Below are 13961 nucleotides of genomic sequence, written 5' to 3' on the forward strand. Positions count from 1 at the left end.
TACTGATAATTTAGAAGGTGTTTACTTTCATATCAGTATATAACATATACTGTATATAGTATATAACATATACTATATATAGTATATAACATATACTGTATATAGTATATAACATATACTGTATATAATATATATTTTAACATATACTACTTTCATATCATAACATATACTGATATGAAAGCAAACACCTGCTAGAAAGTGTTGCCTTTTTGAGAGAGGAGTGGGAATATGATATGGGGGTGAAAGCAGGGAGCTCCTGTTTCTTGAAATAAGATTTATAGAATCATTTGACTCCTAAAAATATGTGGATGTATAGCTTTGATCCAAAAAATTAAAAACTGAATTACAGAAAAAGTCCATAAGTGTTTTCAAATTAAACAAAATACAATAGCTGCATACACATGTTTTTCCACTGGAAGTTGACCAACAAAGGAAAAAAGCCTACCTTAAATTACAATTTTTACTCAGAATTTTAAGAATAAAGAAAGCTCAGAATTCTCTTTCTTAGGTTCACATACTATAGTACCAAATTACGTTGGGTTTCTAGAGCATTTACAAGCAGTCATTCTCATAAGTTTTCATTTTGCTGCACTATAAAACCTTTATGACTGACGCATGAAGATCTCTTCCCTGAAGGAAGAGACTGAAGCACTAACATTAAGGTTAAATGTTCTCTGTTGATCAAGGCAAGGGCCAGCCAAGCCAGAAGTTCTGTCGATTCAATGGCCTGGAAAACGATCAAGCCGCCGAGTCCAGAGACACAACAGCTTCTCCCCAAACAGCCCTCAGTTTAATGTCAGCGGTCCAGGTAACATACCCTTCATTTGTTTTTCTTTGTCAAAGTCTATTTATCTTGCGTTTTCCAATTGATTATTTTAACAAACAACAGATAAGACAATAGTAATGGAAAACTTTCCTTATACCAAGTAAGTTTGAGACAGAAGCAGTGAAGAGTGTAGGGTATGAAGAACTGGTGAGCCTAAAATCAGCATGGTCAAAATCCTAGCAGTTGTGCCTGGAAAGCACACAGAGAGATAGTGAATAGGGAAGGCAGTAGCTCCATCAGCTAACATCTAAAAGCCTTGATGTCTATAAGGACTCCCCATCATCTTGAAATAAAGGGACTCTACCCTAATATGCTCTAGATCTCCAAGCCTCCCTAAGCCTATCCTAAGTTCATTTGAGGAAAGGATCCTTGTTTTCATGATAGGATTAGTCATAGCTGGTGTTTTTGAAGTTTGTAATGTGATGTAAGATTTACTGGGCCAAACCATACTCATAATTGTTAGGTTATTAAATTTTAACTGTGTCACCATTTTAAAATCAATTTGAAATATGCAAACTCATGTTGCTAAATATTGGAGTAATTTTTATAAAGCATGCATATATACATGCACATATGTCACTTGAACATGTCATTTTAACAAAAATGAGTCTTTAAATATCTAATATTCAGAAAATCAAGGTATAAGCTATATTCTATATTTTCACCAACTGTACTTGAAAGATTTCAGAGTATTTTCATGAATAAAGCCTTATTTTATCTTGACACCTGATAAAATAGATGTTAATTTCCCTATTTCTCCATTTCACAGGTAAGGAAACAAGCCTGGGAAGTTAAGTGATTTGTCCAAGGTCATATGGAATATTAGTCCATTTTTATTGTGAAGCAACCTTAAAATCTTGATGGTTACACCTGTAGATACTTGTTTTTCTCTCTCATGAGTCTATGGTTGGTGATTTGGGCAATTTCAGTTGAATGTGGTTCCAGGCTGTATGTAGGCTGAGTTCGACCCCACTCCTCATGTAGCCTCCTTCTGGAATAAGCAACAACTGGAGCATTTTCTTCTCCTAGTGGGTGTCAGAAGCACATGCAGCCAGCCCAAAATTATACACGCATATTAAAAACCATTGTTTTATGTACTGTGTGCATCTTGTCTGGTACCTCTCCATTGGCCAAACAAATCACATGTCAAGCACGGTAACAATGGGAAGGGAAATGTGCTTCATTCACTATAATAGGAGATACTGCAAAGTTGTGGTGCAAGGGTATATACAGATACTTCTATAGCAGGAAAAAAGTGAAGAATTGGGAAAAATAATACGATCTACCACATGCGACTAGAAAATGACAATGCTAAGCTCCTGAGGTAACATATAGATTGTTCTTTCCATTTTAACCATTTAGAAAATAGTCCAAAATATCTTTCCCTGGGTCTTTGATGTGACAGCCACCTTAAATTATTTTGGGAACAACCTAGATTAGAAATATTGTATTAGAATTTAAAAAAACATAAATTTTCTTAGTATATTTATAATATTTTCTCCAATCAGCCCTTTTCTTTTCTCTCTCTCTCTCTTTTTTTTTTTTTGTAGCCACTTCTTTGTGGCAGTGCCAATGCTCATTTTTACATCATAATTTGGGGCTTTGAAAGGTGCTTCCTCCAAGAAGGCAGGTGGAGAAGTAAATTCTGATGACATCACTCTCCCTTTATAATTTAGGTCTTGTCTTTATTGCATTCAAAGCTAACACAAGGCTTTATAGTCTTGAATTCAATCACATTCTGATTTCAAGAAATATTAAACAATACTACTTCAGCAAATGCCTATGAAAACATTTTTATTAAGCTACAATCAGTATATACAAATATGCCAGGATGTTTGTGCACGGGCTCAGATCATAACTCTTCTCTTTGCATGATAACGTTAATAAAAACAATAATAGTAGCAGAACTTCTATAATGTTTAACTTGGTGCTAGATACACACACACACACACACACACTACATACCAACAAATACATATGTATGTATATATCATATATATGAATATAGATCAACAGGCTCGTCTGTACTCTTAACCACTATGCCATGATTATAGTCCATGTATATATACTCAAGTTAGATCCTGGGAAAGGAGACACCAACTATCTTGCCCTTATGCTTTTTTTTGATCGTAGCAATTTACACCTTGCTATGGTCAGGGGTATGATTTCACTGGCTCTTGCCACTGCCCTACAAGTAAGTTTAGAATTGTTGATTGATGCTTTCCTGTTTGCAAAAGAAAACCAACTACATCATGGGGTTTTATAAATGGCTCAGCAGGATCTTTTCTTTGAATATCAAAGGCCAAATAGGCAATTACATAAAAAACAGGCCTGCGGAAGTGAACCCCCGGGATGCATGGATCTATGGAAATCAATACCTTAGAAAGCACTCGTGAATACATTTAAAAAAATGACCAGTCAGTGACACTGCATCTTTCCTTCAGGGTTGAAGGAAAGCTCTGATATAACCAAGCATTTCTTCTCTGTCTAAAGTTTAACATATTGCCCTCATGATTCCCCCTGGCCCCAGGCTTATTAGAAGAAGACAACCAGTGGATGACCCAGATAAATAGACTCCAGAAATTAATTGATAGACTGGAAAAGAAGGTAGGTGCTTTCTTTTCTTTATTCTCTCTTCCACTCTTCAAGATATTCTTACCCAATATTCCTCATTGCTTTATATCCATGACTGCCCCATAGATAGAATAACAGCCAGGATCCCAGTGATTCTATGAATGGCTGCTTAGTAGTTATTTGAGGTTTTTGTTGTTATTGTTAAATACAGAAGCTTACATTAATTCTCCCCCTACCTCCCACTCCCAATTATATTTAAAATAGGATGTGGAGTTGAGAGTTAAATAAATCTACTGCACTGCCTGGCTCTTACATTTTCAAATGAACTAGGTGACAGTGTGCTTGAATGATGCTAATGACAGCTCTTAGGGATAAGATGTTGAAGGGATAACAACTTATTAAGGGATAAGTTGAAGTCTTGGGAATGTTTCAAATTAATTCAGGAAAATGGCAGTGCTATCTACTAAAAGATGAGATTCCACACTCAACTTCTGGAAATTAGCACATTAACTGATGGTTTTGTTATTAAAACTATCTAAGCAAGCAAGTTAGAAAGTGATGAAGAGTTCTTTAGAACTATATTTTATGTTCGTAGTTATTGTATTTTTATTGATTTAGTACCACGTAGTCCTGTTATTGTAGTGATATTCTCCTTAAACATCTTTGATAGGAGAGACAACTTTTGTCAATTAGTAAGAAAAAAATGTGTTTTCTGCGCATGTCAGGCACCAAGGGAGAAACATTTATGTTTCTCACTGACTTTGAAGAAAACAATTGTCTATGTATAAAACTAAGCTATTCTACTAAAAAGACAGAGCAAGAGAGATAACAGACTTTTTAAAATTATACGGTGGCACAGAATGGGATTCATAGTTCATGGTCAGTAAGTATTTTAATGACTGCCCGAGACATGTTAAAGGAATGGATCAGATGTTAAAATCTATCCATGCTCACCTGATGGGTTGATCACTGTGACCTGGGGTGCGCAGGAAGGACTTTGTGTGGCAGGAAGAGTTCAATTGGGGCCTTAAAAATGGTGACTTAATTAAAAATTTTATCGCAAACAATAGAAATCATTTCTCTAATAAAAAAGAGAGTTTTCTGGAAGAATATGGAAGTACTCACAGAATCAACAGATAGTCCAGAGGTCTGAATTTGGAAAAGTCAGAAGACAAGATAACCCTAGAGATCTAAATAGCAAGAAATACTCAACAATCTCTGAAGTTACCTCCACTGGAATAAATGAGTTCCTACTATTTCCAGTCTGCTGGCCTTCTGTTCAAAATTCTGCTTCCCAGAAGGAAGAGTCTGGTTGGTCATGGTAGGGTTGCATTGCTGGCCTCCTGGATAGGGGAGGGGGAAAAGTCTTGATAACAATCCTAGAGCACAGTACAGAAAGAAGAGATAATTCAATGAAAAGAAAATGTATTGTCATTAAAGTTGGAATAAACACTGATCAGCTAACAAACTAACAAGGAAACTAATATTTGCTATGGAGAAGTAAAATTTCAGTAGAGGGTAGCTGGAAAGGGCATTCAGGTAAGGTGATGGCATGAATAAGGTGATGGCATCTGCGAGGTTCAGTAGATTGGCCTGGTTAAGAGTCTTACATGTAGGGAAGTAGTGACAAATAAGGTTGTATGGACAGAAGAGGGCCAGATTATGGATAGCCTCAAATAATAGTCTGGGGAATTTGGACTTGGAAACAACAGAAGGCATTTATTATTTTTTAACAGCTAAGTGACAAGCCAAAAAAAATCCTTTAGATAGGAAATTGGGCAGCAAGATGCAAAGTGAATTAAAACAAATGCAAAATGGGTTAAAACAAGAAAAATGAGGCTCAGAGACACTAGAGCCAGCTCAGAAAATGGCATTGAAGAGCAGGTTTGTGAAACTGAACCCAGTGAAGTCAGGTATGATACGAGATGGGCCTATATTAAGCTAATGAGTGAGAAGAAAATGGCGGATTTGAAACACTTGAAGTGAAATTAACAGCACTATTGAATGGGTTAAGGACAGGGGGAGCTCAAATAAGAACCTGAGGATTGGAGGCTGTGTTTCTGAAACAATTAATTACACCATTAACAGAAAAGGAAGAAACACATGAGAGAGAATTTGTGAGGTAAGGTGAGAAGGTGAACTAGTGTTTTTGATGTGTGAATTTCAAGGTACAATGGGACACTTAGGCAGAAATGCCTAGTTAAATGTTAGTAGGAGAGAAGTCAGGCCAACAGGTTAAGATCTTTAGACTTATCTCCACAAGATGAACCCTCATGTCCTGAGGATGGGTAAGGTCTCTGAAAAGGAGATTCTGTGCAAGAGCCAAGTTAAGAGGAAACAACCTTGTAGAGTTCTTGTCCCTCTGCCATGGTGCCTTTATTTGTTAAATTTATATTGAACACTTACTGGAGCAAATACCTAAACTACTAGCTTGCTGCAAATCAACTTTCCTCCTTTCTTATTTTATTGATATGTGAGCTGAAACTAAAAAGATTTGTAGGAAAAATAATGGCTATGGAAATTAATTTTCCAATATTGGAAGATCAAATCCAGGACCTCTATTTGCAAACTAAAGCTTGTTAAAACGTAAGGATTCAGTTGCTAAATAAGTCCAGATTCATTTAAAGAATACAAATACCTCTTTTAAAAGTGGTTTTGAAATTTTGGACCAAACTGTCTTTATTTGGTATCTGAAATTTTTATAGTTATTTTTAAAGGAATGGCTCGAACTTATTTCATGCCTTTTTTTCTAACTTTAAATCAAAGTATTGTCACATTTCTTTTTTTTCTAGACTTTTTTTCTCCCTCCCTTCCTATAAAAGGGTTTCATTTTGAGGACAGTACCTAAGAGGTTTGCTAAAAGTACAATGTGATGGTTTTCAGCATGGGGCTCCAGCTGTGTGGAGCTCAGTGTGAGCTGTCTTAATGAATGGAGAAGCAGTGCAAGTTCAGTTTTCTTCTACAACTTATTCTGTACTGTGCTGATTAGGTTTTTAGAGAAAAACTACCCAGTTGCCAAACAGTGGCTGAGTATGTCATTTCACTGCTGAGTACCTTGTCTCCTGTAGTTGTTAACACTAGTTTTGATCTTCCCATTAAAAGGAAGTGTACCTGCAGTGGAACATATGTTATCTTTTCTCTGCATTAAGTATTTATGATAAATTCTTCCTGCACTGAAACCAAGCCCTATTCTATGCATGTAGGGGAATATAACACTTAGCAATTTCTATAAATAGGTTCCTTCAGGTATTCCTTGTATCCATTTCAGCCTCCATGAGAATTTATAGGGATATACTGAGGTTATGTCTTGTGTTTTGCTTGATCCTGTAGAAAACACCTTTAGTGGCTGGGTGCAGTGGCTCATGCCTGTAATCCCAGCACTTTGGGAGGCCGAGGCAAGTGGATCACCTGAGGTCAGGAGTTCGAGAACAGCCTGGCCAACATGGCAAAACCCCATTTCTACTAAAAATACAAAAATTAGCCAGGCGTGGTGGTGTGCGCCTGTAATCCCAGCTACTTGGGAGGCTGAGGCAGGAGAATCGCTTGAACCCCGGAGGCGGAGGTGGCAGTGAGCCGAGATCATGCCACTTCACTCCAGCCTGAGCGAAAGAGTAAAACTCCATCTCAAAAAAATAAAATAAAATAAAATAAATAAAAATAAAAAACAAACAAAAAAAACCCCCACCTTTAATGTTAAACAAAATAACAACAAGGACAACAATAAAAGCTCTTCATTCTTCATTAAGTCCTTAGTGTATCATCAAATCACAGGACATTCTCATTTGAAAGGATGTAATTCAGGATGTCACACTCATACAGCTTGTTTTAAGTTTTTCATACCTTAGATCAGGAGAGGTAGAACTGAAAAATGTACCTTAGTTAGTGTCAGGGAAATAGTGGTCAAGGAGATTACTAGGTTACAGTTTCTATCTGTGGAGTACTTTTTAGTTTTCAATTCACATCTATATACATTACATATAATTTTGCCTTCATGGAAAAGCTATGATTTAGACAGGGCATTCATTCAGCCATTCATTTATTCAACATTTATTGAGTACCTACTGTGTGTCAGGTACTATTCCAGCAGTGGAAATACAGCAGTGATGAAAAGAATATCCTTGGTCTTTGAAGAGACAGACAAAAAAAACCAACAAATCCATGAAACAGGATAATATCAGATAATGGAAAGTGCTATAAAGAAAAAGTAAAGCAATATAATACAGATAGGGAGTTGAAAACTCCAAATGAGTGGTCTGGAAGGTCTCTCTAATAAGGTGATATTCGAGTTGAGATGTGAAAGACAAGAAGAAGCCAGCTATGTAAAGATTTAGGGATAGAGAATTTACAGCAAAGCAGGAAAAGTGAACCCCACAGAAGTTAAATACCTTGCCGAAACTTCCACCACAAAAGAACAGCACATCTAGAGCAACATAGCTCTATTATTAACAGGCATATGTTATTTCAGATAGTCTGGATTTCTACAGTTTTCAATTTACTTCTTATCTATTTGAAGGAGTTATTCTACATAATCCTCATTGGAAACAATGCTAGGATAGCCATTCATAGAATGAAGTTCTCAGAGATGAAGCAGTAGGTTTCACTGGGGACATTAGGACATTAGCATTATTCGTTGGTCATCACAGAAGACATTAAGGTCTTAATTCTCAAAAGAAGATATATAAAGGGCCAACAAACATATGAAAAAATGCCCAACATCACCAATGATCAGGGAAATGTAAATCAAAACCACAATGTGATACTACCTTACTCCTGCAAGAAAGGCCATAATCAAAAAATTAAAAAATAATAGATGTTGGCATGGATGTGGTGAACAGGGAACACTTCTACACTGCTGGTGGGAATGTAAACAAGTACAACCACTATGGAAAATAGTGTGGAGATTCCTTAAAGAACTAGAAGTATAACTACCATTTGATCCAGCAATTCCACTACTGGGTATCTACCCAGAGGAAAAGAAGTCATTATACAAAAAAGATACTTGCACACACATGTTTATAGCAGCACAATTTTCAGTTGCAAAAATGTGGAACCAACCCAAATGCCCATCAATCAATGAGTCAATAAAGAAATTATGGTGCGTATGTACGATGGAATACTACTCAGCCATAAAAAGGAATGAATTAATGGCATTTGTAGCAACCTGGATGGGATTGGAGACTATTATTCCAAGTGAAGTAACTCAGGAATGGACAACCAACCAAACATTCTATATTCTCACTCATAAGTGGGAGCTAAGCTATGAGGATGCAAAGGCATAAGAATGACACAGTAGACTTTGGGGACTCAGGAGAAAAGGGTGGTAGGGAGATGAGGGATAAAAGACTACAAATCAGGTTCAGTGTATACTGTTCAGGTGATGGGTGCACCAAAATCTCACAAATCACCACTGAAGAACTTACCTGTACAAGCAAATACCACCTGTTCCCCAAAAACCTATGGAAATAAAAAAAACCTTTTTTTAAGACTTCAAGGTCTTTATAGTTCTTCACCTTTAGCAAATATCAATTGTATTTTCATTTATTCTTTAATTCACTTCCTATTTAATAAAGAAAAATTAACACTGGGGTATAAATGTATTGTAACAATAGACTAATGTTTATAATGATGTCCCAAGAAATGTAGAAATGTGGCAATACTCATTCGTAGCAAAATAAAGCAGACTGTTAGGCTTAGTCATTCTGTTTCCTCTTCTTTCGTTACCTTCCTACCCTTTCCCTCTCTGTTTTAATGTACCCCTCTTATCCACTTTGCTCTCTAATGGCATCCAAGAAGTAAATTTAAAGCAATACTTTGAACACGTCTAAAACAGCTTCTTACAATTGATAAATGAGTACAAAGAGTCTTTACTGGAACAGCTGAGTTTTAAAAAATCAGTATTATTTCATCCTTAAGATAATGAGGTTCTTTTGGTTCAATGTTAGCCATGAGAGAACTATGATTTGAATATATGGCATTTTTTAAAATGATATAATTTTTTTCTTTTCTGCCATTTCTTCTTCTTATTGAAGGATCTCAAACTTGAACCACTGGAAGAAGAAATTATTGAAGGGCATACTAAATCTGTGAGTATTTTTATCGGGTAAAAATGTTAGAAATATATTCTTTAAAAACAATTTCTTCAAAAATTAGTTATCTCAATGAAAAATTGAAAAACTAAGTAGTCATATTTCATTTTATAGGATTCAGTAGTGTTGTTTCTACATTGTGATTTGTGTAAACCTAATACCTACTTCACAGTTTTTGCAAAAGTACCTGGCATGTAATAGGTGCAAAATGAAAACTTTATACATGTATAAATCAATGAGTTATTGAATAATTGAAGGAATATGACCGGCAGAGAAGGGCAACATTTAAGTTGTATCATAAACACATTTTGTAAATCCTGCTATGTTGTACACTGGATATACCTGAGCTGAAACCTGGTTCTGTTCATTATTATATTTTCAGCATTTAGCCTAGGGCCAGGCACATTGAAAATGCTCAGAAATAATTTTTCAAATAATAAATTGATGCAAAAGGGAACATTTGTATCCCTAGGGACAAGATGTCCATCCAGAGTGGCAGCAGCTTTTGGAAACAGAAGAAAAATGGACAAAGGGATCCTAAAAAGTACATTAAGATGCAACAAAAAGAAGTTAGCAAATAATTAAAAGCAGTATATATCAAGCTTTATTATTTACTTTATGTTGAGGCAAACATGCATAGTACATTGTTTCAGGAAGTTGGATGTTTATATTTACATTTAGTGAAAATTTGGATTTTAAAATCTTGGGTAACTAGGAGAAAAATCATTTTTTAATACCTTAGATGTATTATATACTTTATAGATGTCAGATGATTGGTCACACATTTATATGAAACCAAGATAGGAAATAACCTTTCATCTCTGAATTGTGCACAAGCACTGAAATGAAGGCGAGATCCACCTATGTGTAAGGCTCCTGCCCATCTGTCCAAACTCATAATCCAAAGGGATTCTTCAGAGGAAGCTTTGTGGGAGTCTCAGAAAAGTTTAATCATGGCTGCTACTGTTAGAATCCTATAGTTATGAATACTTTCCCCCGATAAGCTAGATTTGTCACTGTATGTCTATTAGTTTTATCCCTCCAGAGACAGGGATGTAGTCTGTGTTAATTCATCAAGACTCCAACATTTTAAAATGGTAGACTTTCATGGGAAAGTGAGAGGAGAGGGGTGTTGAGCACATATACATGCTAAGAATCGCGGATTTGTGCAGTCCCAGAGGCACAGGAATTGTTAACCTTGTGATCATGCATCTCTTATCTTCTCATAGGTTTGCATAGAGGAAAAACTATACTCCAGATAAAGGAAAAACAAATATAACTTATCTAATGTTGTGAGAGATAATTGCCTATTCTTAAATAATTTTCTAATGTGAGATTATTTTCTCTCTCTAGCTGTGAGGAGGAAAAATTGTCTAAGGATTGTTTGTGAAAGGAGGCAGCTATTCCAATGGCAGGTCCCTGAGCGGCCAAAGCCAAGGCCAATTTTAAAAGATCAACACACGTAACATTACTAATTAAGTAGTGCATAGAAGTACTTTAAACAAATAAGACTGAAGAAGGTCGTTCAGCTCTCAATATTGTTTAAAAGCAGGAAAGGATATTCCCTATTTCCAGCTATATATAGAGGTATAACAATTATGCTCTTTGGGAATAGACATATAGTAAAGATTTGAATTGGTTTGTTTTTTCAGAAGTAACAATAAGATATTTGTCATTAAAAGTTGTATTTTTTTATTAATGGTAGTAAGTGCATTACTATAAATTCCTGTAAAACCTCCTATATTCAGAATGACCAATATCATTTTTCACTGTTATTTCATAACTAGTGCTCTAGTGCTCATAATTCCATCCTACTATGTGTTAAATGATCTATTCTGATGCCCAAAACCAGTTTTAGAATTTATTGAGTAGAGAGGTATTTTTCCTTTTCCATTAGTGAATGCATGAGAACTTGGAAAAATAAATTCTATGACAGAAAGCAAAGAATAAATTTGTATTACACTTGGTTTTTGAAATGCTAATCTTTACTGATCCTTTGCTATGTGCCAAGTGTTGTACTAAACACATACATAACTCACTTAATCCTCACAATAGCCAAATGAGGTAGTGCTATCCTCAGACTCATTTTATCAATGACAAAATTAAGGTTTAAAGGAGTTTACCTACCATAGCTGAACCCCTGCAGTTCAACCCCAGACCTATGCTCATCACCATGCTCTAACATTTTTAGCCCAAGTGTTTAGTGGATTTCTAGCCTGTAAAGTAGAATTGCTCTTTGCTAGTGAGGTTGTGGATGAATGGATGATTGTTTTGTGAGATTCCCTACCATAAGAGCAGAGCAGATTGTCTGGCAGGCTTGTTTAAGCACACAGCAAAAGTCCTGAACCCTAGCAACTGCCATCTCTAGTTTTCTGGGCAATGAGCCATTACATAATGATGAGTCCAGGATATGATTTCTTTTTTTAAGTCTATTTTTTTTTCTCAGCCCAGAGTAAGAGATGTAACACTTATTTAGTACCTGTCATGGAAAGGATCCTTATACACACTATTCTATTTAGTCCTCCCAAGACTTTGTGATATAAGTACCACTGTTCTAATTTTATGTATCAGAAGACAAACTGAGAAAGAATTAAGTAACTTGTTAAAGGCCACATAGGAAAAGTGAAGCTAATTCTTTTCACTTTATATGCCTGCTCTTGAAGAAGAAGGAAGAAAAGAAAAAGAGGACAGGATGGTGGAGACAGATGAAAGAGCACCTAACAATTATGCAGTGCTGTTGAGTTTCCAGGGCCACCTCAAATCCTTTCCTGGAATAAATAGTTTATTAAGAGAATTCTAAGATTAGTCAATGGCTAAAAGCAAAAGCATCTTTAATGTGTTTGTTCCACAAATAACTTGATCACCAACTATGTTCCCGGCCTGGAGATAGGGTCTGGAAATAAAGTGGTGAATATTATAGGCTAGAAAACAAACTAGAAGGAAATTATGAAGAATCTACAATAAAATATGATGAGGATTATTATAGGAAAGTACCGATTTGCACAATAAGGGAACACAACTCAATTTAGGAGATCAAGGAATACTTCCAAAATGACATAATATTTAAGATGAAATCATAAAAAATAAATAGAAGTTTTTTAAAAAAATGCTTATATATTTCTTACTACATTGAATGATTCTAACACTGCACTGAAAGAACACTAAAGTGCCAGATCAAAATATTTAAATGTTCCAAATGATTTATAACAAGCATATTATAAAGATGTGCCTGTATGGCACTTCTTACCAAAAGAGTACTGGAGTAAGATGATCATTTTCCAGATATTTTCTTCATTCAAAGGTTTTTAAAAAGTCATGATAATTTTAAACAACATTTGAGCACGTTCTTGTGCTTTTCAAAAACTCAGACTTTTCTTCAGCACATTGTTGTTGTAATACACTAAAATAGCTTATCATACAATGAGTCTACGAACCTAGTATCTTTTTCTGCCTCTCTACACTCATATAAAACCGACGGGTAATATCTTATGAAGTCATTCCATTCTGTCATACATTCCTAAGGGTTTGGGGGCTATTGTCAAGTAATATAACAGAGACTATCAAAATATAAGTCTTGTTCTACAATGGCTGTTAAGAGAGTCAGTGAGAGCATACAAGAAAGGCTATGGTATCTCTGAAGACATATTTGAAACACAACTGTAAATGTACTTAAAACATGTCTCTGTGTCCCAAGACTAAAAAAGATGACATTTCTTTAAATGTTCCAAGAAATCAAAGGCTGATGCAACATAATCTAATGTCACTGGCAAATACTATCCTGTGAACTGAGACTGGCCTTTCATACTTACACAGCACTATTTAGTCCAAGACATTCCAAATTTCCAGCCATACTTCCATTGTAACAAAATTTCTATAAGGTAAATGATAAATGATATACTACTACTCCTATAATAGAGAAACAAAAATGTAGCACCATGAAAGGATATTCAACCATGACAGAGTGCTCTGAGCTAACTATATCTTGGGATCCCACATTTTAGTAAGCTTCAGGCTATGTATTTGACATAAGAGACACATAGAAATATTAACAAGATAGTAGGACTCCTGTTCCACCTCTCCCAAACCCCATATCCTACAATTTGTCTCGGCCTAGCCGGAACAGAAAATTTAAGCATTTTTATTGGATTTCGGAAAATCTACTTTAAATTAACTATTATTTAAAAAGCTCCGCTTGTCAGAATAGTCACCAAACTTAGGCAGATTATCTGGGGCTCTTTAAATGGATTTCTTTGTGTAACTATCTTAGGAAAAGAGGGGGAAAAGATACATCTGGTTTGGGTTGCAAAGTTGGACATTGCAACCCAATCTAGGAAGCCGAGAGCTCAATTTTTCCAACTCATACATCAATGTACATAAGTGAATGAATCAGTTAGGTATTGCTAACATAATAATGCACCCCCAAATTCAGTGGCTTAACACAATAACCACAATTTTGCAGGTAGGCAATTTAGGCT

The 13961-nt window shown here is 35.6% G+C and overlaps 1 protein-coding gene across 1 annotated transcript in view; it reads left to right on the top strand.

Moving 5' to 3' along the window:
* Positions 1 to 13961, top strand: part of NECAB1 (N-terminal EF-hand calcium binding protein 1) — a 176524-nt gene that overhangs the window by 144482 nt on the left and 18081 nt on the right. Inside the window, exons 7-9 of the mRNA XM_032760018.2 lie at positions 687 to 808; positions 3357 to 3433; positions 9430 to 9483. Coding sequence (XP_032615909.2) covers positions 687 to 808; positions 3357 to 3433; positions 9430 to 9483 — 253 coding nt within the window. The remainder of the gene's footprint in view (positions 1 to 686; positions 809 to 3356; positions 3434 to 9429; positions 9484 to 13961) is intronic.

Source organism: Hylobates moloch, unplaced genomic scaffold, assembly GCF_009828535.3.
Source record: "Hylobates moloch isolate HMO894 unplaced genomic scaffold, HMol_V3 SCAFFOLD_9, whole genome shotgun sequence".
Classification (NCBI taxonomy): Eukaryota; Metazoa; Chordata; class Mammalia; order Primates; family Hylobatidae; genus Hylobates; species Hylobates moloch.